General features: G+C 46.2%; 1 protein-coding gene across 7 annotated transcripts in view; it reads left to right on the plus strand.

The window, feature by feature from the left end:
- The window catches only part of MRAS (muscle RAS oncogene homolog), a 38,447-nt gene extending 11,394 nt beyond the window's left edge, over positions 1 to 27,053 (plus strand). For 5 of the 7 annotated variants that reach the window (XM_074548752.1, XM_074548756.1, XM_074548754.1 and 2 more), the window contains exons 3-7: positions 9,799 to 10,012; positions 18,376 to 18,529; positions 21,651 to 21,750; positions 23,043 to 23,122; positions 26,124 to 27,053. In XM_074548752.1, coding sequence (XP_074404853.1) covers positions 9,820 to 10,012; positions 18,376 to 18,529; positions 21,651 to 21,750; positions 23,043 to 23,122; positions 26,124 to 26,223 — 627 coding nt within the window. In that variant the 5' untranslated portion in view covers positions 9,799 to 9,819 and the 3' untranslated portion in view covers positions 26,224 to 27,053. The remainder of the gene's footprint in view (positions 1 to 9,798; positions 10,013 to 18,375; positions 18,530 to 21,650; positions 21,751 to 23,042; positions 23,123 to 26,123) is intronic. The other 2 variants (XM_014265764.3, XM_014265763.3) reach the window with 1 other exon arrangement.
- The last annotated feature ends 208 nt before the right edge of the window (positions 27,054 to 27,261 follow it).

Here is a 27,261-nt window from a genome sequence, read left to right on the forward strand (position 1 = left end):
TCAAACAGGAGAAGGAGAGCTGAGTACTTGAAGCAAAGCAATGATTTGGAAGAGCTAATGAAGGACCAGGGATTCTTGTTTCAAGGTAGCTCTTGATTTACCTTACCTAGACACAGAAACTTTGTCTAGTTGCTTTGCTTTATTTGGTTCATGCGTGGCCTTAGCTGTGAAGTGACCCTTCCCGCTGCTCAGGTAAAGCAAAGTTCTGTACACTGCTAGGAGCTCTGTGCCACTCAGCTACAGCTGCAGTGTCCAGTGGCAGTGTAGTACCACTCACAGTGAGGGAAAGGTGAGTGTGGTCCAGCCCCAGAAAATGACAGGCAGTGTGGTGATACCAGTGTTTAACTGATGCTTTATCCCCTTGTCCCATCCAAGATCCTTACTGGCCCTGTTGCAAAGACTCAGAGGTGTGTTCACTGCCTGTATTGCTCTGTAGCCCAGCACATCTTCTCATTCCTCTGGGACAACATCCCCTCAGGGAATCTGACTGTGCAATTTCTGCAAATCTGTCAGTGTCAGCCTGATAATAAGACAGAAGGAGGCATCATGTTGGGCACTGAATACCTTGAAAGCTGACTGCTGCAATGAGTGCAACCAAGTGTGGTATGCTTCTCCCATGTGAAAACAGTTTATAGGGCAAAAGCAGATGTTATTGTTTGGTGCGTGTGAAAGATGCTTTGTGGCAGAAGTGGGTGTGCCTCTCTTTTCCTTTAACTGGCAAGAGAATCTGCTCTTCCTTTCTTCTTTTCTTTTTTTCCTCTGTGCAATGGTAATTGAGTTTTGAGGGGGTTTATCTTTCCCTGAAGTTGTGGGTGAATTTCTGATGTGATTGCACAGTGTAGTGATGGCTGGAGCCCTGCTGTTGCCTTGTTCATCAGAGCTGCTTCATGAGAATGCAGAACACTTTTGAGGTATGATTTCCCATCACATGCTAATCCAGTGAAGTGCTGTAGATTCACTTGCTGGTGCTGTTTAAATCCATAATGCAGCACCACCTGCCAAACCACAGGGCATAATGGAAGTGTTAATGAATGTACATATATACCCTCCCACATGGCTGCAGGTTGAATGACTTATAAGTCAAGGCAGAGAATTTAGGCTGAGTGTAGAAGGAACCAGAATTAGGGTATCCTGATGCAGATCTCTGCTGAAACTGGGGGGTGATGGGTGGCCACAGGGGGTGTAAAATTGGGTCAGCTGACTTACAGGGTGCTTTCAAAGATGTGTTGATTTTCAGCTGTTGCTCTATGGATTCATCCAGTCACACCACCTGAGATGTAACTTGGGCATTCAACAACAAAGTGTAGGTACTGAGAGCACCAGCTGGGGCCCTGGTACCTCTCTTCTGAGGGGTGTTCTCATGGGATGCTTCTCTCCAGTGCTGGCAGGGTGAAGACACTTGATAGGAGAGTGGACTTGAGTCATGCAAGGGTGAACTCTGTTCCTCAGGGGTGGTTTGGTGAGTTGCCCCCTGGTTTGAGTGTCAAGGTGTCCGTTTGCCACCAGGATGGTTTGTCCAGGCTGGCACAGAGCAGAAGGAGAATAGCAGTGAAAGAGCTAAACAGGGACAGCCAAGGGGTTTGCCAAAGAGAAGGGCTAGGAAGAGGCAGCAGGGCTGACCTGGCACATGGCTGGGATGCTGGCAGTACATGCACCTGTCCTCAGGCAGGTTCAGTGGAATGCTGTGGCTTTGCATCACCATGTGTGAGGCAGAGGAGGGGCCTGTGCATCCACCCCTCATCCCACTCCTCATCCCTGTAACCCAGCCCTGAGTTCTGCCCACCCTCCTCTTTGAGACAAGCAGCTGGATTTGCCAAGTATGGAGTCACCTCCCCAGCAGGCTGTTCGTAAATAAGAGGCTTATGCTCTTGGCAGGCACTGTAACGAGCCTGGAAAAAATTACTGTTATGGGTCCTGGCCCAGTGATGAGATCTTGGAGTCTTCCAAGTGACAGAGTAATGACATGGACCTGGGAAATGCCTGGAATAGCCTTCCACACAGTTCTGGGATTTAGCGTCATTAGATTCTAAGTAAAATAGGCCATGTGCCTATTTGGGTAAATTTGGGAGGCAGCTGTTCCTTCCTCTTCTCAAGTCCAAGCTCTACTATATCTCCAGCATTACAGACCAGCATACACTCTGTTATTCTGTGCTTGTGAGTATTAGATGTGTTGTGGGAAGCCAGGGGTACTGTCCTTGATCAAAGACCCTGGGAAAATTTATTGAGAGCCTTTCAAGCCTACCCTGTGCCTTGGGGTGTAGAACTATTGAAGAAATATCAGTGCTGCCCCATAGCTCACAGATAATTTCTGGGAACCTTGTGATGCAAAGTGAACAGGCAGTGTGTCTTTTTTCCATATGTTATGTGCAATAGTCTTTTTGCCTAGGAAGGACATAGACATGAGTCAAGTTTTGGAACAGACTTGTAGGCAGAGGACAGATTTTGTAAAAAGCCTGGAGATCCCTGCTCCTCACCTTCCTTCATCTGTCTCTTGGACTAGGTAGGATTCACCCATCCCCTAGTGGAAATGCTATTACCAGGGAACTTCACAGCCTTCATCTCTTTGCAGCTGTCTAAGAGATGCAAAGTGTGTTTGCCAGGAGGGAAGGGAGTCTTTAAAAAGCCATTTACATCCTGAAAGACATCCGGTAGCAACACTGGAGATGTAAAAGCATTAAATACTGAATTGAGCCTGACTGGAAGACAAATGTGGAGCCAAATGCATTGATTGATTTGCAGAAGGGTGACTGGAATGAGGTGGCCCTGTGGCCTTTCTACCCATTAATCATCTCCAAAGCATCCATATGTGCCATGAAGTCTGTGCCTTGGAGCAGCCATGTGTGGACAGCATGGTGCCCATGAGGCTGCAGGGCAGTGGCCCCTCAAGGAGCTGGGCAGAGGGGTGGATGCACCCCTTGTTTTGGCAGGGGCTTTGGGACTGATGTGGGAAAGGCAGGGTGGAGCAGTGAGGAGGTCCATGCTGGGCAGCCCTGGTGCTGCTTAGGATCCCCTCACAGCTCCATGATGCAGCACAGGAATTTGTTGCCTGGACCACTTCCACCTGCCCAAAGTGATGCTGGTTGAGGCCAGGAGGGCTGTGCCATGCACATCTGGCTATGCCATGCACAGCTGGTTGCATTGCCATCATCTGGGCCACATGCAGGCTGCAGAACATCTGGGCTGCAAACAGGACATTGCTAAAGCACTGGGCTATTGCTTCAGAAACCTCACTGAGCAGCTAAACCACCCAGGGCAGTGAATTTGGGGTCTTTTCTATTGGTGTGTCAGCAGGCTGGGATGTTTAGGAGGGAAGCTGCCCATTTCCAGGGATTGTGCGAGCAGGAAGGGCAGCTATTGGAATTCGAAGCCGCTTCCTCCACTAAATTTGTTCTTGCTGTGTTATCTCTGCCTGGGCAGGGCAGGGGAACATCTTGGCAATCTGCTTTTTTGCTACAGTATGTTTAGGTCAGCTTCAGTGGTTCCATGATAACATAGGAGAGGCCTTCCTGGCCTCACTAGCAAAGAATTTGCAATAGTAATACAGGAATCTGTCATCCCCTGATGTCTCCTGAGGGTTTTGGAAATAAATGAGTAAGGAAAGAGATGGTGGATTTAAGCACACAAGTAATGGAGGTTAGAGTAGCTGAGCCAAGCCCCAGTTACTGAGTAGGATGCTCTCATTTCATACCTTGGCAAAAGGCTAGGATCAGCCTCCAGTGGACACCTCTGAACTGGCAGCAATACAGTTTTATTTGAGGTCTTAGAGATAAAGGAATGGATCTTGTGTAGCTGCTTTCTGGTCGCATAACTGGATTCTCCTACAGAACTGGTAGTGGCAGAGCTGTAACTACCAGTGATCCAAATCTGACTGAAGTATTGCTTTTAATAATAATAATTAAAAAAAAAAGAGAAATCTGGCATCTGCACCTGACTGTTGGTTTGTCAGTGACAGAACTCTTCTTACATATTTTGAAAAGGGCACTACGTCACTGAGGGAAACAGGCTGAAGATTAATGGAGTTGTTGTGGGAGGTGGAGGAGGAGTTGGGAGAGGGAAGCAGAGTTGGTTTTGGATGACATTTGTCAGTGTGATTGACTCATGCTGTGCTGCACTTTACATAGAGATTGGGACACTGACAAGCACGTGCTTCCCAGTAAAAGCAAGTGAGTCCCTGAATCCAGGCTGGGCAGGGAAAGCTGCTCAGTTCTGCAGCAAGGGCTCCTCCTGACATCACTTAGGGATTCGCAGGGGGGAAGGTGGGGGGCTGCCTACTACCTAAGCCACTTCCAGTGACGTGGCTTTTTATTATTATTATTTGTTCAGGCTATAATTCTGCCTTTCCTGAAATAACTACCAAGGCAGCTCCTGTCTTTAGCTGCCTTTTGTGTGAATCTCAAGTGCTTCATTACTCCCCCGGTGCGTTTTCTTTCTCTTACAGTAAATCTGAGCAGCATCTGTGTGCTGGGGGAGGTGATGCAATTTTGGGTTGAAAGGGAGAAAAGGTCTGGCTGGCACAGGAAGCCAGTGAGCAGTTCAGGGAACATAACACTTGGGGTACAGCATCTTTTTGCACAGGAGGAGAATTGATGAGGCCACTTCCAGGACCCACAGTTACCTCCCCCCACATTCAAAGCCCAGCCAATTGCAGCTCTTCATTGCTTGGTAAAGGATTTTATTTTTAAACGACAGTTGGTTCAAGGCTTTCTTTTTTTTTTTTTTCTCCCTTTTAGTAGCAATCTGATATTGCTTTGATCACTACTCCAAAAGGAAATGCCTGTAATTTCCTGTGCAGGTCTTACCAGGTGCTGGGCTCCATCAGATCCGGAAGCTGATGGGAGTTGGGAGCACCTGTTAGAATCTGCCTTCTTAGAAAACCTCAGAGACTTGAAATTTCATTTGTGTTTTGAAAAACCTAATGCCAGAGCTACAAAAGGCATCAGACTCTGGCTTCCCACATGACAGATCTGTTCCATGCTGACTTCCCACAGAAGACTGGAACACAGTCCAGCTTTTGTTCAGTGTGTCCTTTCAGAGGCATTGACTGGGAAGGAAATCTGACAGACTGGAGAAAACTTGGCTAGGAGTTACTCATCTTTATTTAATAGTAATTGGCAGGTTTCTTTCATACACCTACGAGTCCTTGGGCTCTTGATGGTTTGGGACATGGTCATGCCTACTTGAGGGAGAAATTCCTGAAGTTCATTCAGTCCTGATCAGCATGACTCAGGGGAAGTAGCAGCCTCCTAAAAGGGCATGTCCTGTCTTTCAAGGATTCTTAGTAGTTCCCAGCCCAAGGGATTGCCTGCAACACATCAGGCTGAACTATTTTGGTACCTGGCTGGCGTCTCTGGGTGTGTCGTGGTGGTTGTGTGGCTGCAGCCAGCAGTCTGCAGGAGGAACAGAGAGGGAAGTGTTCAGATTTTGCAGAGTTTCAGCCCTGCAGGCACTGCTAATGCTTACAAAGTGGCTGGGTAAAAGGGTGTAATCGAGTGAGCTGTGGGCAGAGGAAGAGTTCTTAATTGCAACTGTAGGAGGAGTTGGCAGCCTCGGTGGCTGATAGTCTTCCTCAGGTGAGATTGGCCTCCTCAGGTATGCAGAGCTCTGTCAGGCCATGGGTGAGGAGCCATGGCCCAAAACAAGCTGATGATAGAAAAATTTCCTTGGTCATGGGCTGATGGAATCATCAGCATCCGTGCCCATGCATTAGTGTGTGCTAAATCATGGTCTGCTGCTGAAGTGGACATCAGCTTCCTAAAGTTGTCTGCTTTGGGGAGCTGCAGCAGAGGAGGAGGGAGCTTGGTAGTTCCCAAACAGGCCCTGCTGTAGCTTTTCTTGGAGGTTTCATAACAGAATTAAGCAATTTATGTTGCATGTTGCCATGGAGACTGTAAATCACTGTCATGCTGGCCTTCTCAGTGAGCGAGCTGGTGTCTTTAATTGCACTAACCTGCCCTACAAATCCAGGGCTTGGTTCTGAGCTTGGTGACCTTCTGTAAAGGCCTCACCCTGGGAGCTCAGCCTTCAGGACAAGAGAGCAGAAACCAGGGAAAGGGGTGCCAGCATCAAATATCAACTATCTGGGGTCCATTTTATTCTTTATTATTCTCTTATGTGGCCACAATTCTGCTCAGAAGCTATGCTTGGACCCACTTGCATTCAGGGCAAGTTTTGTAATGAGGGAGGTGGGGATTAGATACACTACCTACATTTTGTGGGCCAGTCATACAAACTAAAATGAATTTGGTGTTTTTATGTTACTTGGCTGCTCCAAGGGGATAGCTCAGCCCTTCGACTCCACCTCCATGTCCAGACAGGTAAATGGGATTTTATACAGTTTATTCCGCCTCCTAAAAGAAAATACTTTTTGCTGAGGAGGCTCAGTTTCAGTGACACCCTTGGACCAATGTTTCTTTTTTCTTCCCATCCACCTACCCCAGAAGCAGCCACACTTCTGACTGTCTCAGCATTACTGGCTTGTGCTGTCAGGCCACCAGTCTTGCCAGTGTGTGTGAAGATGGTTGTATAAATGGCTGTAAAAATCAGCCTCCTTCCAGTGACTAAACCAGAGCCCTGACGGCATTTACCAGCGTAGGGTATGGATCACTCTCTTGGCTCCCTCAAAATAAACAACTATATAAATTGTAAGATGATTATCAGCAGACCTTATTAGTGTATTACCACATGCTGCTTTGTATTCAGACAATAGATAAAAACATTAGTGCTTCACTTTTCTCAGTCAGATCTACAGCAAACATGCTTATTCTTGCTCCCATCTGAGGAGGACTGTGTCAGTACTCTTGCCAAAAACACATGAAAATTAGCCCAAGTCTTTTGCACTTGCCTGTAGCTCTGTGCACCTTTGGGAGTGTTTAGTCTTTTCCAGGAAATGATATATGTTGTTTTAAAGGTTTGAATCATGAGCTGGTTAAGTTCATAATCTTGTCAAGGCATGAGTTGTCTTCGTGCTTTGGTTATCAGGGCAGATGGAGGGGCAGAGGGATAGAAGTGCCTGAGTTTCTGAAGGTTTTCTTTATGTGCATGCATGGCTGGAGCACGGGACCTGCCATCTCAGTAGAAAGAGGAGTGTTTCCATGAGCAGCAGAAACAATCCTGCAGAAACATGAAAACTTGCTGCCTTTTGGCACTCTGAAGTTTTCATCTCTTGTTCTAGCATCACCTAAAATACAGGGAATTGTGCTCAACAGACCAGCCTACGGTTCTTGACTTTTTTTTTTCCCAGTTGTTTTTTTTCAGTTCAGTTCTTGCTGTTTTCCCCAGGCTATGTAAGAGTCAGTCTGGTGGTTCAGACACACAGCATGACCAAACTTCTGGAAACAACGGGAAGCAAATGCCCCGATTCAGCCGATAAGCATGCTGGGCAGAGACACAGTTTGTACAATGGGCTAAACATTATCCTAGCACTTTGGGGAGCATTTCATGCAAGATAAGCTTGAGGCTTCTTAGGAGTGGGTTAAAGGGCTGGCACAAAATGTCAGTAAAAATGTAATGCTTGTTGCCAAGCAGCAGCTTGTGGTTTTGTGAGGAGGTCAAAAATCGTGCACAAACGGAGTATGTTTTTCACATCCACAGACTGTCCCCTGCCATGTCAGTAACAATCAGTCTTTCATTCTGCCTGGCTGGAGCTGCTCTGCTGTGTAAAGAAGGATGGGGTGAAATTTTGGCCATGGGCAAAGCAAAAAATTGTCATTAACACTGTTGGAAGGAGAGGCAGAGCTTTAGCCAGGGTCTGTGTCTCAAAAAGCCTGTGAGAATCATCTGACCCCAGAAGGATTACACAAAAATAAAACTTGGTATTTCAAGCAAAAATAAGACATTTAGTTGAAATTCATTGGTTTTTCAGTAGCCCAGCCTGCTGTGTATTGATGTGTGGTCTCAGAAATATGAGAAAGTGGCTTACTCAAAAATAAGGCTAAGAAACTTCCTTGGGGTTGTTGTGAGGAAATGCAGTGAGACTGTTTGAAACCTCAGCTGGTTTGGTCTTCTCCCCATCCAGCAGATGTTGCTTGCAGTGGAAGTTCTTGCTATTCTCAATAATTTCCTCCAAAGGTGGTTTAGAAACAAGCAAACTTGATCATGCTTCTTGCTCTGAAAATGTGTCTGGTCTCGATTTGGACAAGAGGCCTTTGCTGTTCTTGGACTCAGAAGCCTCGTCCTCTGTTTCCTTATGGGCTTTTCTTTTTAGAGGTGGTATGGGGTCTCCAGTGTACTGAAAGAACACTTTTGATGACCAGATCAAAAGTGCTTTTAAGATTCAATATTTTTGGTTAAACTGAAGTAATGATTATGGAGAAAGGGACTAGAGAAATCAGAAACTAGATTAGAGGATTATGTTTTTGTGTTTTCACAAGACCACAGTCAGCTTCTGTGGCACAGAGCACATCAGACTTGCTTGGTGGTATCTGAGAATGAAAAAGTTGTCTTTTTAATGAAAAAGAAATCCCTGGGGTTATTGGGATAGCCTCCAAAAGCTTGTGTTGCTTGGTGGGGATACAGGTTGGGAGCCAACAGTTTATGGAGGTACCCTCAGAGCAGTCTTGGTCCCACCTCAGTGCTGACCCCAGCCAGTGCCTGCAGCCCAAAGGACACCAGCAAAACCAGAATGTCTGGGAACAGGTGCCTGCAGAAAGTGTCACCACAGCTGCTGCTGCACTGAACAGTATTTTGAAGAAAACCAATACCAGGAAAATCAACTGCCTTGTCTTCAGCCTTATCATTATGATGGATATTTTTTTTCTCTTTAAGTGTGTGAAAGACCTCCCAGAAAATGCAACGGTCATTCAGATCTGGGAGATGGCCACCTGTTTCCTCTGAGATCTGAGTCAGTATCACTGCTGCCCAAGGGTGGGTGGAGGGCACTTACATGCACAGAACCTCCTGTTTGCCTTCTCCTTAAATGAGCAGTTTCTGCTGCTGAGTGTTGAAATGGGTCAGTCAGCAACGGCTGCCTCTTCTCCCTTCTCCACAAACCTGTGCTGTTGCCCAGTTTTGGCCAGGGAATTTTTTTTCATTTTTCTTTCAGGAGGTAGCTCTGAGGTGAGGGAAGCAGTGTGACCATGCTGCTGGGAAGCTGCTCTCTAGGCTGTGTCACAGCCACAGGCACCAGCCTTCCTGCCACAGCAGGGTTGAGGGTTTGAAAAAAAGGCAAAACAAAAACCACCTGTTATTCCTGGCCTGCTGCCTTCTTGGTTTTATTTCTCAAACTTGAAAGTGAGAGAGAAGAAAGCAGCTAAGTGCATTTTTGTCTGCTGGCAGAGCCAGGCTTGGACCTTTACCTCCAGTTTCACCCATCACCAGCAGCTCTGCCTGCAGATCTGGCCCTAGGATGTAACACACCATTTAATGGTTGCTATACCTTGGGTTACACAGTGAGGAATAGCACAACTCTGACTTATCAATGGGATTTGGTCACTGGCAACAGGAAACTGTTAGGAGCTTGATAAGTGCACTGAGCCAGGGTGATTTTGTCATTGCTGTAGGAAAGGCACCAGCCCCTGTAGGAAAGGCATTCAGTAGCATAGGCGTTGCATGTGCATTTGGTGACAATTAGCAATGCTTGCAGACAAACAAGGCACAGTGGGGGAGATGTCCGCACTTGTAAGCGCTGGGTGTGAGTTGCAGTAGAGCTGTTGGGAAGGGTTGATGCTGCTGCTCCTGTCCAAAAGGATTTTGGATGTCAGAGCTGCCTCATTCTCACTTCTTAGGCAGCAGGTAAAAGCTGCCTAGTGCATATTGCCCTCTTGTTGTTGCTGAGTGATTGGAGATGATCTCTCTCTCCAGCAGGTGCAGCACACTGGCAGCATGGCTACAAGCGCCGTTCCCAGCGAAAACCTGCCCACGTACAAGCTGGTGGTTGTTGGAGATGGTGGTGTGGGCAAGAGTGCTCTCACTATTCAGTTTTTCCAGAAGATTTTTGTGCCAGATTACGACCCAACTATTGAAGACTCCTACCTGAAGCACACAGAAATAGATGGGCAGTGGGCAATTCTTGATGGTAAGCAAGCCACTCTCATGATCCCCTTTCCCTTCTAGCTGAGCACAATTGCAAATAGACCTCAGTGTCTCCCACAGTGTGTTGTGTCTCTGTCCCTCCTGCTCTGCTGGGGCTGGCAGGATCTGGAGCTGCAGTGCATGGTCTGCAGCTGGTCTCCAGCAAAGTTTCTGCTTCCAGTTGCTTTGGTTCCAGTTCTGCACAGAAGTGTTTCTTGCAGGCCTGTGAAAACCTACAGATCCTCATTGACATTTGGAGTAGGCTTCTGCAGCCAGTGAATTACTGCCCTGCCAGGTGGCTGTTGCTAATGATTCTTCATTGAGGCTGAACTTATCCCCTGGGAAATAACTGTGAGTGGGTAACTGAGTGAGTGGTTATAACCAGAAAGAATATTTAATCAAAACTGTTGTCCACTGACAGTGAAGAATTTTTACAACCATTAAACTCAGTCATTCAGGATGATGTTTTCATGTTTAATTACCTGTCCCATTTCAATATGGCTAGGGTAGCAGCCTGGAGATCTGTTGTAACCAAGTTTTCAGTTCTTTGAAGAAAACTGCATCTTTTTTTTAAACAAAACAATAACAGTGAAACACACAGGGGAAAAAAAAACCCCACCAAAAAAATACAGAAAAACCAAACCAAAAAAAAAAGCCCCAAAAAAATCCCCAAACCAACCACCTTGATTAGCAGGTGAGGAGAAAGACCTGTATTGCCTAAAGCTGCAGCTTTTTCATTTATGCTTCATGAAGCAGACTAACTACAGCTACAAAGGGAGTCTTTGCTCTTAAATAGTTTTGTTTTCCTTTGTAGAGTAATTAGGTAGTACATAAAATCTAACAAGTATTTTCTGCCTTAATTACCCAAGTTTATGTATGTTGGTCTGGAAACCTGAGATCTTAGTTGCACTCTTTAGGATTTATCAGATATAATTTAGTCAGTACAAATGGCCACAAAGTCCTTAAAAGAATAGCTTTTATTCATATTAAAAAAACAAAACCTGCAAACAACAAAACCAGTTAATCTTGCCAACATTTGTTCATTTGAATATGTTAACAGTTGATATGAGGCAGTATTTGTGAAATTGGTGCTGAAATGTCTCTTCTTGTCATCTGCATTAGAGATATCTGCTCCCAGTTAATCATCTCATAATGTAGACATCTACCTTTATTATTAAAATGTCAGTCCTGTATAAAAGAAAAATCCAGTCCTGCTGTAAATTTAATTCATTATTTTGAGTCCAGAATCCAGTCCTCTAAAATGTGTGACCTTTATCTTCACTGGTATGCCCCATGTTGTGATATATATATATATATATATATCAGCTGCTGTACCTGTTGATGTTAGCTGAAACAGCCTTGGTTTTGCAAATTATTGAAAAGGCATCTTTTACTGAATACTTGGAATTGTTGTTTATACAAAACAAACAAACAGAACTTCAACAAAAAACCTAACTGAACCTGATCTGAGTGGGAGTGATGAAAGAAACTCTTTTCCAAGGAGCAGAAACTTAACCCTTTGTTTTAATGAAAAAGCTTTTCTTTTGCTCAGATGGGCTTAATGGCTGTACTTGGGCTGAACAGAATTCAGCTGTGACCTTGAATGGCATTTTGGGAATCCCTGACTTCCAGGGCTTGTGTGCCCACAGATGCTTCACAGCCAGAGAAGTGAAACTGCAGCTGCTTCTCTTTCCTACCACTTGAGATTTTGAACAATCACAATTTTGGAAGAAAGACAATATTCTTGTCTGAAAAAGGATGTGACCCTTCTCCATCTGCCCAAAAGAAACAGGGCACCAGGACTGACTAACACTTGTGTCATTTGCCTCAGCTCTCTGTCACAGGCTTTGGATCTGGGCCATTCTCCGAGGTCACCATATCCTGGGACAGCTGCTCTGCTGTGGCTGCATGAATCACTTATGGGATAAAATTAGGGACAAACATGATAGGTAGGGTCAGGATGCATCATGATAAATCCTAGACTTTCCAGTTGTTCTTTATGACCAAAGCCTTTACAAGCTGAGGTTTCATGCAGTGCTTGGTGGGCAGAAGCAGCTGCCCACCTCCAAAATAGGAACTAGTTTTGGAACATGAACAACCAAATAAGGATATAGCATGAGGGGCTCTATAAATTTTGAAATTGTCAGAAACAGTTATTATTTAAAAAAAAAAAAAAAAGACTTACATAGACATCCAACAACTTTAAAAAAAAAGGGAAACAGCCCACCCTTTTCCAGGCTGTTGCCTGAGCAGTTCTGTACAAAGCATCTCAAGCATTTTGTAACTGCACCAGCATTATGTTGTAAAAAAACCCTTCTGCTAGCCAGCTTGCATAAAGCATTTGGCTTCCCTCCATGAAGACCTTCACCCACATTTATTCAAGAGCACTAACTGCCTGCATGATGAAATGTTTGACTTGCATTTTTTTCTTTAGCTGAAATCTCTCTGTGAAAGTAGACTGAAATGGAATAGGGTTCTGTTTTAAATCTTGGAGCAAAAGCTACATTCAAAATCTTCCTTTACCTGTTAGTTCTTTGGCTTGGGCATGTCTCTGTTTTTCTCACCAGGAGTTGTCTGTGATAGTTCCCTGCCTCCCAGAAGATTGTGGGGCCTGTGTTTGTTGTGTGTGTTCCACACTATACAAACCCACTTTGTTGTTGACCTTATGCCAGCTTTAGAAGACCATCAATGCAGTGTTTGGAAGTGTTGTAGAGTGGAAGAGGGCACTTAACCTGAATCAAAGATGTGCAGGCAATTTGTGGCTAGCCCATTTTTTGGTTGCTGCCACTCTAATGAGGCTTTAGGACCAACCTCCAATTTTCTCTGCATATGTCATCTTGGTTTATTCCCTGCTGGTAGTGCTGAAATCAGCACAGTGCTGTGTTCAGTGAAATGCACAGAGGTGCTGTAGAGACATGAGGTCAGAATTAAGTGGGGGCCAGGGTTAATGTGCTTTGATTAGCTCTTGCTCCAGTTGCATTGCTGTGATTAATTTTGCACACTCCTTTCTGTGTGCAGGCTAATTTAGCAAGTAGCAGAGGATTTCTTTTGGTGTGGCTGCCAAATGCCAGTCTGGAATTATTAATCTGGGCATGAAGCCAAAAATGGAATACCTTGATATGGCAAAAAGTTCCCTATGGTTCAGAATTCCTTATGGCTCATACATCACACAGAGATAAAAAGGTGGCAAGCAAAGGGAGATGAAGACATGACCACAGGCACATGGTTTGGTCTTGTTGGGAATTAGGCTGAACTCTTAGCTGTCAGTAGGGCTGTGCCAATTGGTACAAGCCAAACACGGAATTGTGTTGGTGAAAGGAAGCTGTGGTCTCCCTTCTCTCCCTTTCCTTTCCCTGGTATGATTTTGATGAAACTCTCACAGCCTAGAAGTTGTCTCTCTGCTCCTGAGGTTGTTTCCCTTCCAGTTCTCTTCCCAAGACCTCCTCCCAGTCCTGGGGTGCCCTTGTGCTGGGTTGGACCTGCACAGCCTGGTGTGCACCCGTGTGCACTCACACCAGGCTCCATTCCTTCCCCCACACTCTGTCTGCCCTTCCCACCTGTCTATCCCTTGCATCCCTTTTTGTGGAGGGTTTTTGCTGCTGGTCATCCCTGGGCACACAGGAAGTTTTCTGTTGGAAGTCCCTGCTTTTCTTCTGGGAAACTTGAGATCAACTCAGCCATGAGGCCAGAGGGAGGTCAAAGGTCACTTCAGATTTGCAGGCAGAAGGGTTGGTTTGTGGCTTGCTTGCTTTCTTTTTTTTTTTTTTTTTTTTTGTTAATTTAGAGTAGCATCACTGAGAGCATTAAAATTCAAGTTAAATTTGTACTTCCATTATTTTATTTGTGTATCCAGTATTTGCCCTCCTTTAGTTGCTGGGATTTTGCAACAATGAAAGAGGGGGTTTTGTCTTGGGTTGGATTTTTTTCCTGCCAGGAAAATTTTGATGTTGCAACATGGAAAACAAGGCTTTGAATACTTGCCCTTTGTTAGAGAAAGGGCTCCTTTAAGGGCTTGCATCTTTTTTCTGTTTATTGATGTGGAAGCCTGTCTTCTTTTTGCTTAAAGAAAGGGCAAGAATTCAAGTACTTGGGTTTTCCATGTTATAACATCTGTGTATTTAGTTAGGGCACAGAAGAAGGGCTCATAAAAGCCCCAGTGTTTTCCTATCATGTGTTTTTTGCTGAGGAAAGCTGTCATGCCAGGGGCAGCACGGCTGTGTCTGAGAAGGAGCAGAAGCATCAGAGTGACAGAGTGAAACATCTGCCTTGCTTTGCACATGGCAAGGGCACCTCATACCTCTTCAAGGTGACTTGGGGTGTGGGGACACAGAATAGGAGCTGTGACCCCAGTACCCCATCCCTGCAGTGCCCAGAATGCCAGTTCCTCAGCTGAAGGCAGTGCCCTCTCCCATGGTGCTGCTGATGGAAGACAGAGACCATGGAGGTGGCTTTGCTCAGGCTTGTTAGTTTGACTTGGCAATTCAGGTTCAGTTTTCCCATGGTCTTATGTACCAAGCTGCTGGGCAGTGAAACCCAAAGGCTGAAGGACAGAAAATGGGTTCACGTGCCTGTCAGTTCATCTTTATCCCCTCTAGATGCCATGGACAGTGGAGAAATCTCTTGAGGTGACCTATACACCCAGCTGCCTGGCAAGGTAAAGATGTAGGAGGACATTTTGCCTAGATATGAAAAGAGAAGAGCTCAATTGCACAACCAGATCTGAGCTCCTCGAAGGCTGGGAATGCTGTGTTTGATCTGAATCCAGCCTAGGCTCCAGAAAAAGCAATGCTATTGCTGGCTTAGAGTTCACAGTGTGTCTCTGCCCTTGGTTTAGGTTCACCAAGTGCCTTTGTCTCTGGATGGCCACTTGGAGCACTGTCAGTTGCAGAGACATTGCCACATGTACACCTTGAAGCACCAAGGGCTTCTATTTTGGACCACAAATTCCTGTATATTCCTGTGAATATAGGAGGCTCCTGTGCCTGCTCAGAAGTGCTCTCTAGGCAGCTGCACTCTTGCATAACCCATCAGGATTCACAGAAAAATGGTATGGAGAGCTCTAAAGGGGCAGGATTCAATTAGCAGGGAGTTCATCACAGCAGCTGGGGGTCACATCCACTGGAAACTCGAAAAGGCCATCTCTTCACTCAGCAACCTCTTACCTGCAGAGCAGGAGACCTCCCTGCTGGGCTCTCACAGCCTAATTGCTCTTAGTTTAGTCTCCAGCTGGTCTCATGATAGCTCTAAATGGCTTTGCCCTCTTTGGATGTCTGTTCCTACATCATACATCATCCTTGGCTTCTCTCTCCTTCAACTTACCCAAATGCTTTCATAATTGCTCCTCCTTGCTTCTTCGGTCAAATTTGTGAGAAATTCACAAAGTTTTCTGTTGGAAGTCCCTGACTATGTACAGCCTATGAGTCTGATTTCAGTTCCTGGAAGAATGAGGTAGGAGAAACCCACTGTGCTTTGGTCCTTGTTTCCATGCTGGCATTTATGTGCTGCCAGTGGGGCAACTGGTGGTTTAAAGTGTACCAGCTCACAGTTCTCTACTCATGGTTCTTTCTGTCTTCTGCCATCCTGTCTGTAGAAATAGCAATTTTAAAAGAAGGTGAATGCTGGCTAATATGCTAAATCTTCTCATCCCTTTGGGAAGAAAATCACCTTCTGAGCTACCCCTTCCCAAGTTTCTCCTTGCTCCTTCCCATTTCTATAGGTAGGAGTTGTCTTGAAGCTTTTATGCCACAAGACACCACAAGCAAAGCCACTTACATCTGGCCCTTTTTTGGTGCTGATGTTTTTCAGGATGGGGTCCTTCCCTACAAAGGATCCAGACCCCTCTCCTCTGTTGTTTACAATTCACAAAGCACAGAAGTGTTAGGCTGGGGGTTTGCCTTAATGAAGAGTACATTTAAAGTTAAGACAAGGACTTTGTGTGGCCATCTACACAATGCTTAACTTTGTATTAATAATCTTAACCTTCACTGCTGTGTGTCTTTTACTTACACTTTCAAATTGCCATTTTAAGTGCTGCCTGGACTTGCTCACCTTTTTATCAATGCTGTAAGTGAATTCCCTTTGAATAACAGCTGCTGACACAGCAGCTCTGCCCGTGTTTAGTGTGATGGCCAAGATCCAGGCAAGGTAGGAGAGCCCCATGCACTGGGGTATCCCCACAGCCCCCACCAGGGCTTGCCCCCTCTCCCAGGGGTGCAGAGCTTTGGAGGGGCAGCAGCTGGGGATGGGTTGATGGGTGCAAAGGCACAGCTGGATGCTTCTTATGTGTTTCATGAGAAGTTGGCAAATGTGCCAGAGCAAGGGGAAGTCCCTAAGCAAGTTACCATGCAGGATACAGCACATCCATCTCCACCTTCCTGCCCACAGCTTGTGCTGGGGCACCTGCCCTGTCTCAGGGGGAGGGAGGGCAGGAGGGCTCAGCTCTCAGCAGGGATCTCTCCCACTCTCCCACAAGTTGGGTTTGTGTGCTGGCTGTCAGCTCTCAGCCCTGCCCTGACACCGTGTCTAGCTGCTGCAGGAGTCAGATGAGGGCAGCCCAGCCTCTCTGTACAAGTTGGGCAGGTAGGAGAGATTAATTTCCTCTTCTGTCCCAGTTCCCTGGCCTTATTCCATGGTACCAGTTCTGCCCAGGGCATAGAAATTTACCAGCACATGCAGTCTCTTTGGGTTTTCTGTTTCCTTTTTTTTTCTTTTTTTTTTGTACAGTCCGTAAGAATAGCTGAAATGCCTTTGAGCTGAGACTCTTGTTTCCTAGATTTAGAGGGGAGGAGCAGGATAAAAGGCTATGAAGAGACTCAGGTGACTTTCCAACAATCTTGGCAAATAAGCTTAAATCTCAGGGTCTTTGCAAGAGCCTGGAAGCTCTTTTTACCTTAAGAGTTCATGAAAACAGACTTTCAACACCAGTTAAGGCAGGAGAACAAATGAGGCTGAAGGCTTTAAAGGGCCTGCCAGCACCAAGGAAGGTCTCCAGGTCTTCCAGTGTAGCTGGCTCTCTTCCAGACATGCAGTGGAGGTGTGTGACTGGCTCCTGAGGTGTGCTGTGACATGCAGCATGTCCACCTGTGCTGATGCAGCAAAGTGGTCTTTATCATGGTCCCATCTGGAAACTGGGGCAGCCTGAGCACTTCCCCTGCAGGGAACACCTTGCTGGGTCTGTGGAGTGGTTCAGACCAGACAAACCTGTATCAAGCCCTGCTGCTCTGTCAGCAGTATGCTCCTGCCACTGTCTCCATCCATGGCTACCCTGGGCTTTCCCCATCACTTGTGGGCAGCAGATGTTTACACCATGGCTGTACAGCAGAGGCAAAACAGTTTTCCCACCCAGCCCAGTTGACTGGGATGTGAAAATTCTCCCAGTCAGCATGAAGGTCCCCTGTTTGCCTCTGGGGTGCAATGATGCATTAGGACTGGTACTTCTGAGCAGCCAATGCACTCTGAGTGCACCCCATGTTGGTACTGGCGTAGCTTAAACTGGTGAACTCCTCTGGAACCCTCCTCCTGGCTGTGCACAAAGCTGGGGCTCAGGAGCTAGCACTGATGTGTGTATGTGGTGTTTACCCAGAAGGCTGGGGTTGCTTGTTCCACAAGTGATGGGACCCCCTGCAAGACAGATCCATGGAGAACCAGTGAGTTATGATTCCATTAAGTTTAATCTAGTGGGGAACAGCATTTGAGTGGCTGTCACAACTGAGGTGTTTTAGGGGATTTGAGCATGGATTTATTCACAAAAATGTGATCACTGTATTGGATGTGCTAGGTACTTAAAGCTTTTCCATCTGTTTAATTTACCTCCTTAGTATCAGCACACCATTTGAGACTAAATATATAAGGGGAGTTCTCCAAGGCTCACTCTGAAAGGACAAAATGGTCTAGTAACAATATCCAGGTGTTGAGAAAAGGAAAATGCTTGTAGCCTTTACTTTGGGTTGTCTCCCAGCTCTGCTTCACCATGCATTTAGTAGGTTATCCCTGACATTTAAACTGGCTTTTAGCTAACCTTCCAGTCTTGGGTTTTCTTTTCTGGGAAAGGGAAAAGTTGGGAGGGCTTTGAAATACTTTGAGCTCTATCTTGCCAGAGGAGCAACTCTCCAAATTCAGTGATCTGTATTTGGTACTGGAAAAGGAAAATGAAATCCACGGTGTCCTCTTCCCCTGCTCCCAACTTAGGCATACAAGGATGAGTGAGGTCTGGGACAGAAGCCCCCTTGTCAATCCAACTTGATTTCATCACATCTTTGCGGTCTTTGAGGAAGCCCAGCAGAGGCAGAAAGGCCACAGGACACATAGTGGTGCCAGCAGCTACAGGTCCCCCACAATAATTAAAAACCTTTGTCTGTTCTGTCCTAGTTCTGGATACTGCAGGCCAGGAGGAGTTCAGTGCAATGCGGGAGCAGTACATGAGGACTGGAGATGGTTTCCTCATCGTCTACTCGGTGACAGACAAGGCCAGCTTCGAGCACGTGGACCGGTTCCACCAGCTGATCCTCAGAGTCAAGGACAGGTGGGTGCCACGGGGCTCCCCACCATCCTGGGGGATGGCTGCAACCTGACCCCAGCTTCTGCCTTCTGCATGTCCCGAGACAAATCCTTAGGTGGCATTTGTGGGCCTCAGTGTGGTGAATAAGAAGTGGTTTACTTCTGATAAGCATGAAGGGCTTTCAGTGTGGAAAGGGTCAGTGGTGCTACAATGGAGTGAAAAGATGTCTGGAAGGGAGAAACTTCTGCCAGAGCAGTGTGAGAAAGAGAGATCAGACACCTTTGAAGGTGACCAGCTCAGCTCTGAAGAGGGGGAAGGATGCTCTGGGTACAGTGCAGGCACTTTGGGATCACCAGCAGGGAGCCAGCAAGCATTTCAGCCCTAATTATTTTGTGTGTCTTGGTACCATCTTCCTGTCCCTGGCTTGTGCCAAACACACCTTCAAAGGCCCTGCATTATTTGAGGGTGTGAGCAAGTGTCTTGAAGGGGAAAAAGTTTGTGCTGGAAGGAACTGTATTTCGTACCAGAGATGTAATGTAGTTAATGCACTGTGCTCTGCAGTGAACAATTATACAGAATAAAACATCTGTCTGTGCCTGGGGAGAGGTCACCTCTCTCCTCCTTGCATGTGCAGGGGAGAAGGTAGCACTGGGAATTTAATCATGGTAAATAAATGTGTCCTGGCTCAGTGAGGGGAAGCTGCTGCTTTATCTACAAGATAACTCCCTCTTCCCATCCTGGTTCGAGAGGCAATGGATCCATTCTCACTGGGTGGGGTGTGAATTAAGCCCTTATATGTCTGCAGCTTTGAATCACTTAGTTCTTCCGTTCATAATGACTTTTAATTATGGAAGTCATCAAGAAAAGTCACCAGAGGGTTTGGGCCTCGTTGCTGGCTTCCTTTCACAGCTCTGAATAACTTCCCCACAGGAAGGGTGGACTCCTATCATGTGAGGTTCACAGCTGACAGCTCTTCCAGTAAAGCATCCAAAGTGTAACCCACAAGAGTGAAAAGTAAAGGAGAAACCACCCTTTGATTTCATTGAAACGAAGAAGAATGTCAGTCCCTCAGTCAGCCTCCCAAATCACAGCAGCCTCAGCACTGCTGGCTTAGCCTGAGGCAAAGTAAATCTGTTTCTAAAAGCTGAAGGAGACAGGACAGAATTTCCTGTAACCTGCCCCAATCTGATGCTGATTTTATCTAATTTAACTTGGTGAAAATAAGATGTGGTGTTCACTGTTTGCTCTGGACTGAAACTTTTGCCCTCCACACGCGCTGTGCAGTGCTGCAGCAGCGTGTGAGAGGCAGGAAGTGAAACGGGCTGGCGAGGTTGTTTGTGCTCCCTGCTCAGCGCCACTCCGAGCGTGAGGAGCGTATTAATACTTCACCAAAACCTGAGCTGGGGCAGAAAGTCACAGCAGTGGGAGCAACATGAGTAAAAAACCTCCTGCTAAACCCACAGGGAGCTGGGAGCAGAGCGTCACCCTGGTTTTCAGTCTGGCAAGCGGTTTTGGCAACTTATAATCCAAAAGAATTGCAGGCTGCTGTGTTAGCAGGGCTGTTCAAAGCCTTCCTCCCATTTTCTTTCCGCAACTTTCATTATAGCAAAATTTCCAACTGTAGCAGCTTTGTCCAACTAGCAGTTGTGCAGCTTACAATAGGGAGCAAAGTCCCCATAGAGTTTTATGCCTGATGTAAACAAGGAAAATGATATACCATCCAAAAGTAATCCCTTTCTAATCAATGTGCCGCAAGCCAAAAAGCAATCAAATAATCCAGACAAGCAAATATTTTGCTCCAGAAGGATCAGAGTCAACATATATCAATGCTCAGGTATTAACATTAAATCACAGTCACATTATCAGAATGAATAACTCTAAGACTCATTTAAAATGCAGAGTGCAGTACGGTATTTTTCCAGCCAGAGCAATGGGGCAACATGCCAGAGGGAAGATGGAGCTCTTATCATCTCGATGAAAAATGACCCAGAAACGCTGTTTAAAAATCCAGAGTTACCAGGGAAGTGTTTTATACAGAAATGAGTATGGCCAGCTGCTCCTTACCCCAGTAAAATCAGCTCTGTTACAGCAGAGAATACTGGGATCATTTAGGAGGACTTAAATATAGGACAACAATACTGCAGTAAGTGTCAGTGGTCAGAAGGGACCTCCTCTCTCCCAGCAGTGGCCAAGAGGCCCTGCAGCAGCTGATTGCTCTGCTTCATGAAGCCAGAGGACAGAGTGTGGCACTGCCAACACCTCCCATGGCTCCCAGCCTTGCTTCTGTTTATCACTGGAACAGTGGAGCTTTCTGCAGGGGGAGAGGGGGGAGAGCCTTGCACAGGACATGCTGTGGATAAATGGATCTCTTCTCAGGTGGTGGCTGAAGGCAGGCACATGGTAGTTAAGGAAATATTGAGTATTATTAGAGAGAGAGATGGGTTTGGGTTTTTTTTCTGGGATTAGAAACAGGAGATGGTAGGTAATAGCACTGGAAGCTTAACAAATCTCTTTGGTTCCTTCCAGCCTCCTTCCAGCTCCCACTGCCAAGCCCAGTTTGTCTTGGGGTAACAGCTGATGGGCATCTCTGCCCCCCCTCATTTGCTCCCCCATTTGATGCCCCTATAAGCACCAGCTCCCAGAGTCCATCTTTCTTCCCCCACAGTTGCTCTCAGTAGATGACCAGGAATGAAATTACTCCAATTCTTCCATCATCCCTCAGTATCTTGCCAAGATATGCAGTTACTGAGATGCCTTAACTAATACAAAAGAGTCCCAGTCTCCTGTCCAAGATCTGTCTTTATGTCTCTGTTGATTTTCTGGCTAATTCTCTAGATCTTTCTTCACCTAGTTGGATCTTCAGGCTTAGTTATCATCAGGCATTGCAGAAATTGTGACAATAAGTTCCTGAAGTCCCTACAAATAACAAGGAATGTGTGCATGCATGCAACTTGTCAAGTAAATTTTTTACAATGTGAGCATATGTATAGCACAGCCTGGGGGTTTTCTTTTTATTTCTTTACACATATGTGGTATGTCTGTAGCTGAATATGTTAGGTTATGTCAGCATCAAAAAGTGAAATTTATGCTCATAATTTTTGTTGTAGTGTGGTAATAATTGGGTGGTGGTTTTGATTTTTTCCAGGGAGTCTTTTCCAATGATTTTGGTGGCAAACAAAGTTGATCTAATGCACTTACGGAAAATTACAAGAGAACAGGGGAGAGAAATGGCAACAAAACATAACGTAAGTTTGCAGGATTATTTAATGGCTTATTGAAAGTCCTATTACAGGCATTCAGAATCGAAAGCTGTGCTCATTAGGGGCTGCATTAAAGCTTACAATGAAACATTTGTAAATACATCTTTGACTACTACAAAGTAGCAGTTCTGCAGTTTCCTTCCAGTAGGGCCAGTTCGTCACTGAAACCAGAACCTCTGCTGTGCACCAGGCTCTAGGAGAGCTGTGGCCATCACTGAGACTTCTGGACAAGGTGTCTGAAAGTGCTGAGAAGTGTTCAGGATGAGAGAAGAAAGTTCACTTCCCTGGAGTGAAAAGGCAGAGTCAGGCATTAGAAGGTATATCCAGGTGCCTGAGCTTGTTAAAGATAATGAAGTTAACAGGGTTGTTAAGCCTATATAAATCTGGCCCACCATCTCAGCTCTGCATTATTCATGCTGTTAGTTTAGCCTGAGAAATTGGTCTTATATGGGTGCAGATCACATGCTGCTCCACTAATCACCTCGAAATGCCAGCAGCCCTGAACACCCAGAGGGAGACAGCAACTCCCTTAGGAGGTGGAACTGAAGGAAAGGGTAAAGGCAAACAAGCCTGAGACCTCTTGGCAGCTTGCTGTGCCTGAAGGACAAGTGTGTGGTGGTTTCTAAGCAAACCTCGATGGGAGTTTGGCAGGGCAGGTTCACTCCCCCTCCCCATGGAATCTGGTTTCTGTCAGAGCCAGGACACCTAAACTGCAGCCCAGCATGTTGTATCCATCTGTATACACACGCCTTGGAAAAGGCCATGCATGAAAATACCTTATCAGAGGCAGTTTTATAAATCTGCCAGTGTGCTGGACAAGCACTCTAGGAGGCCCCATCTGGCTGTCAGACTTTGAAGGGGAAGATCATTTTACACTGAAGGGGAATTGTAGTCATGAAATATTCATGCAGTAGTCCAATAAAATGTGGCAAGCAAGAATTTTTGGCAAGTGCTGGTCTTTCAACAACCTTCGGCTATTTTCATGTCGGTGAGCACAGCTCAGGGGGAGAGAACATCTGACAACATAAAGTCTGGGATTATTCTCCCCCAAACCCAGACCTCAATAGCAGCTGTTTAGCCTGGTGCTTATTCCAGACCTTTTGTAAGCAGTTGCTGACCTTGCTGCAAGCGTGAGGGTGTTGATAGCAGTGTCATGGCAACATTTTGTTTACCTGTATTTCTGTGGTATTAGCAGCCCGTTTCTCCAGCCTTCAGGCTTTTCATTTTGAAACTGGTATTATCACTGATCTCTTTCATGATACACTTCTCTCCTCTAGATTCCTTATATAGAAACCAGTGCCAAGGACCCACCTCTGAACGTGGACAAGGCCTTCCATGATCTCGTGAGGGTTATAAGGTAAGCTGCAAACTCCTCCCTTCCTTGCTGCCCATGGATGGGATGTGCAGGAGTCATGGCTCAGAGAGTCAGGAGCCAGGTTTTCTTGGGGGTGGGATATTTCTGGTGTTTATTAACTTCCTTGTCCTGTATCTGCTTAGGTCTGTTACTAGCACTTAGCTACCCATGCAGGACATCAGTACCATGCCCAGTAAGAAGTAGCTGAAATGAAAATTTTTTGTTCAATGAACAGTGCAAAACCTACTATAATGATCAGCTCTAAAAGGCTGGCATTGAAAGCTCTGGACCAGTAATTTGGGTTTTCATAGTTTTGTCCTCTCAGGGTCTTGGCTTGCTAGAAGTTAAAAAGGACCAGCAAAAAATTCTACAAAATTCTAATGCTGTAGGCGACTTCTAACATTTTCTGCTCACTAAATGGAAAAAATTAAGCTATTTTGTATGAGAAACTGCATGACCTAATGGCTAAGCCCCAGGTTTCCTCAGACTGCAGAGGTTTGTTCCCAGTTCTGGCATGAGCTGCCTTTGCTCGTTTTGGCAAACGCGCTCTCCGGGCGAACCCTTGCTCCTGCTGCCAGCAGGGAGGGACTGCCTTCCCAGAGCCCGGCTCCCCTGCAGGAAAAGAGCTGCACACACATCCCAGCATCTCGCTGATAACCTCAGTTCTCTCTGAGAAGATTTGTTTTTCTGGCACTAGTTGTCTGCCAGATTTTCTGGGCCCTCATTCTTCATGTTTTGGGAGGGCGCTGAGCTGAAATCGTGCTCCTCCCTGCCGCGCAGTCAAAGTGCCTCGCCCGGCAATTAAACCACAAGGCATTTATTCACAGCATATCTGTACTTGTGAATATCCTAGCAGAGCCTCAAGCCAGCCTCCATCAAAACCAGATGGTACTGCCCACTCTTCCCACATGTCTCAAAAGCAGAGGGCAGAAAGTCTTTGGAGAATTGAGTTGGAAGTGTCCCAAGCTCTTTCCCAACTGTTCTCTAACTCGGTATTAGTTGGCTGGATATTACTTTTGTGTTGCAGCAAGCTCTTACCACCATCTACTCTGCTCTGCAGGAAAGGAAAACAGCCAAAATAAGATGGAAAGGCTTTGTTTGCTTTCTCCACGTAACACAGCTCCAAGCAGGCTGAAAGGAGTATTGTAATGAGGCATTACTAATTTCAAGCCCTGAAAATGCACTCCATAACCTCAAAAATAAGTGGTACACCTCAGTTTCCTGAGTAGCTAATGTCAGTCCTTGCCAGCCTGTGATGTCAAGGGCACCAGCAATGTTCACAAGAGCTGGAACTCAGGTTAAGTCAGAGAGCAGGAAGATGCTGTGTGATCTGGCTGGACACTGGCCACAAAGCAGCTTTGCTTGGTTTTTGGACATTACAAATTGTCCACAGTCATGGGTAGCATCACCCATCAAGTATTGTTTTTCTGGTTTTCAAGTAAGCTTTTTCAAATAAAATGTAAATTTCAGCTCCCTGATAATTGTCATTGACGGAGTGCTTTGCAAATGAAGGGCTTCCTCAGAGCCCTTGTGAGCTCTCGGGGTGAGGATGCTTGTTCAGGGTTGCACTGTTGGTGCTCCTTGCACTTGGCTGATTCCCAGTTTATTTAGCTTCATGCAAGAAGCTGTTGTCTGGAAGTAATCCAGAAAGGAGTGGGGTGATTGAGTCCACTCAAGAGATGTTTTAAATTTCCTGATACCCCTTTTATGCTGCAGCCATGCACACACAGGAACTGTCACAGCAGAAGCCTTGAGCAGGCCCAGGGTGTGGTTTCTGGATCTCTAAAACAGATCCAGAAGAGTATGAACAGCTTGCGGTCACTTAGGGTTTATCCAGATTTAAAGAATTTTCTGAATTGCGTCTTTGTAGTTTTGAGCTTTAAAGTTTTATGGTTTTCATACCTCCAGCCTTCATATTCACTGAGAAGAAGTCTTAATAGTCAGGGCTGAGTTTTTCACGTGGTTGCAAGAATTTGGAAGCTGAGGCTGTAAGAGAAACATCAGCTAAAGTCACAGTGATTTATACCCCAGTAATGTCTCATCCTGGTCTGGATTACTTGCTTTAATGCCTGGTATATTACATGACAAAGAGGCTGCTTTTGAACTGTTCAGACTCTCAGGTTTGAATCTGTGCAAGCTGCTCGTGTCTGTATGTTTTATCTTGCACTGAAATCTACATCTACAGGCTGCCTGTCAGGTGTTTGAGTTACAGAGCCTTCCTTGGATTTGCACTGCTGGGCTGGCAGAGTAGCTGCTGCAGCTGGGTGCAGCTGCAAACAGGCATTTGGGCAGTGCCTCACCTTCCTGGACAGGGAGAAGCCCTGAACAGAATGCTTCAGAGGCTGCTCACAGCTCCAGGGCACGCTGCAGGAGGGCTCTCAGCTGTGTGTTCCTGGTGGCTGTGACTTCAGACAGCCAGGGACATCTGTCTGGGGTCAGCTCATTCTCTGTGCACCAGTGCTCTTCACAACATCAGAGGAAGCCAGAGCCCCTTCAGCAGCAAACGCAGTTCTTGGTTTATTATGTTTTAGCTCCCCTCCATCACCAAGCCTGCATCAGTGCAGCTGGCTAAGGGCAATGCCAGCTGAAAGGCAGAAGAGTGTATTTCTCAGTGCTCTCTGTATCTCTCTCATCTGCTTCCCTACGGAGTGTCAGCAGTGTAATGGATGACATTACATCACTTGGAGCATCCCTGTTTCCCAGAGCAGCCCCCATGGCAGGGGAGGAGGCAGCAGTTCACCATGGGCAGCTGGAAGCATAGTGCCCTGGCAGGACATGCATCCCTGCCATTATCCTTAATGGCTTCTTTCCTCCTTCCTGAAGAATACAGGCCAGGCCCAGCAGTGTGGCATGAAAAGCCATGCAGTGCTGGAAGGGTATAGGAGGCATGTATGCAAATATGCACATGCACACCAAGATGCTGCTCTACAGGCTGCCCAGGGCTCTGAATCCAGCCCAGCCTTATGTCTCACCTGCCTGCTTTCTTCTCTGTCTCCCAAAACAGGCAACAGATCCCAGAGAAAAGCCAGAAGAAGAAGAAAAAGACCAAATGGCGAGGGGACAGAGCTACGGGCTCCCACAAACTCCAGTGTGTGATTTTGTGACAGGACACCCTGGGAGTGCCTTGGATGCCTCCCTCCTCCCCTCCTGGCCCCCCAGCAGCCCGGGTGAGGAGCTGCAGCCCGATGCTGATGCCCTCAGGGCCCCGTGGGCTCCCTGTGGCAGCTCAGACCCGGAGCGGGCGCTCAGAGGGGCCGGACCCTGGAGAGGGGCTGCATGCCAGGGCCAGCGTGGGAGCTGTGCCAATGGGAGGCAGAAGGGATCAGCAGGACCTCAACTCTCAAACATCCCCAGCACCTTCCAGGGGCCTCCATGATGTTTATAAAAACAAAACAAAAAAAACAAGGCAGAAGTTAAAAAAAAGTGTTGGTTTTATCTGCAAACATTTCTCTTTGTGACCCATTTCTGAACAGCATTGAATAGCCCCCCTGTTTGGTACAGTTGTCTGTGTATGTGGGGGAAGGGAAAGGGTTTTTCTTTCTCTTAATTTTTTTTTCTCCTCTTCTTCCTTTTTGTTGTTTGCTCAGCAAGTGTTGGGTTGCAAAGAAACAACGGCCAGGCTTAGATTTTTTGCACTGGACTCTCTTGGGCAGCAGTGCCAAAACACAGCTTCATATGAAAGTGCATAGATTTGGAGGAAGAAAATTAATTCCAGCTGCTCTGGGTGCTCCAGACATTGTGTCAGACTCTGGAGGGTTGCCAGCTCACAGACCATAAACTCCAGTTTAGGAAAGGAGGTTTGGGCTTGGATTATACATTTTTTTTCTTACCCTTTGTCAAGAGGTTTTGTTTCTGTTTTGTAACTTTGGACATGTCAAACTTAAGGCATTTTGTTAACCTGAAAGTATTTAAATTAAAGTAATTTACAAATGGAGGGGTATTTCATTTTTGGGGGAGGGGGGTGGAGGGGAAGGGAGAAAGGAAGTAAAATCTGAACTGAATTTGTTATTTGGGTGTTGAATTTCTCCCTCATAAATGCATGTAAAGTGGTGTGATCTAAATCACTCTATTATTCCGTAACCTTTCCCTGCAAAGCCACTCGTGGGTAGATTAATTGTTTTGCTTTTCCCAGGCTCATCTCG

The sequence above is a fragment of the Zonotrichia albicollis genome, chromosome 10, assembly GCF_047830755.1.
Source record: "Zonotrichia albicollis isolate bZonAlb1 chromosome 10, bZonAlb1.hap1, whole genome shotgun sequence".
In the NCBI taxonomy this organism is placed as follows: domain Eukaryota; kingdom Metazoa; phylum Chordata; class Aves; order Passeriformes; family Passerellidae; genus Zonotrichia; species Zonotrichia albicollis.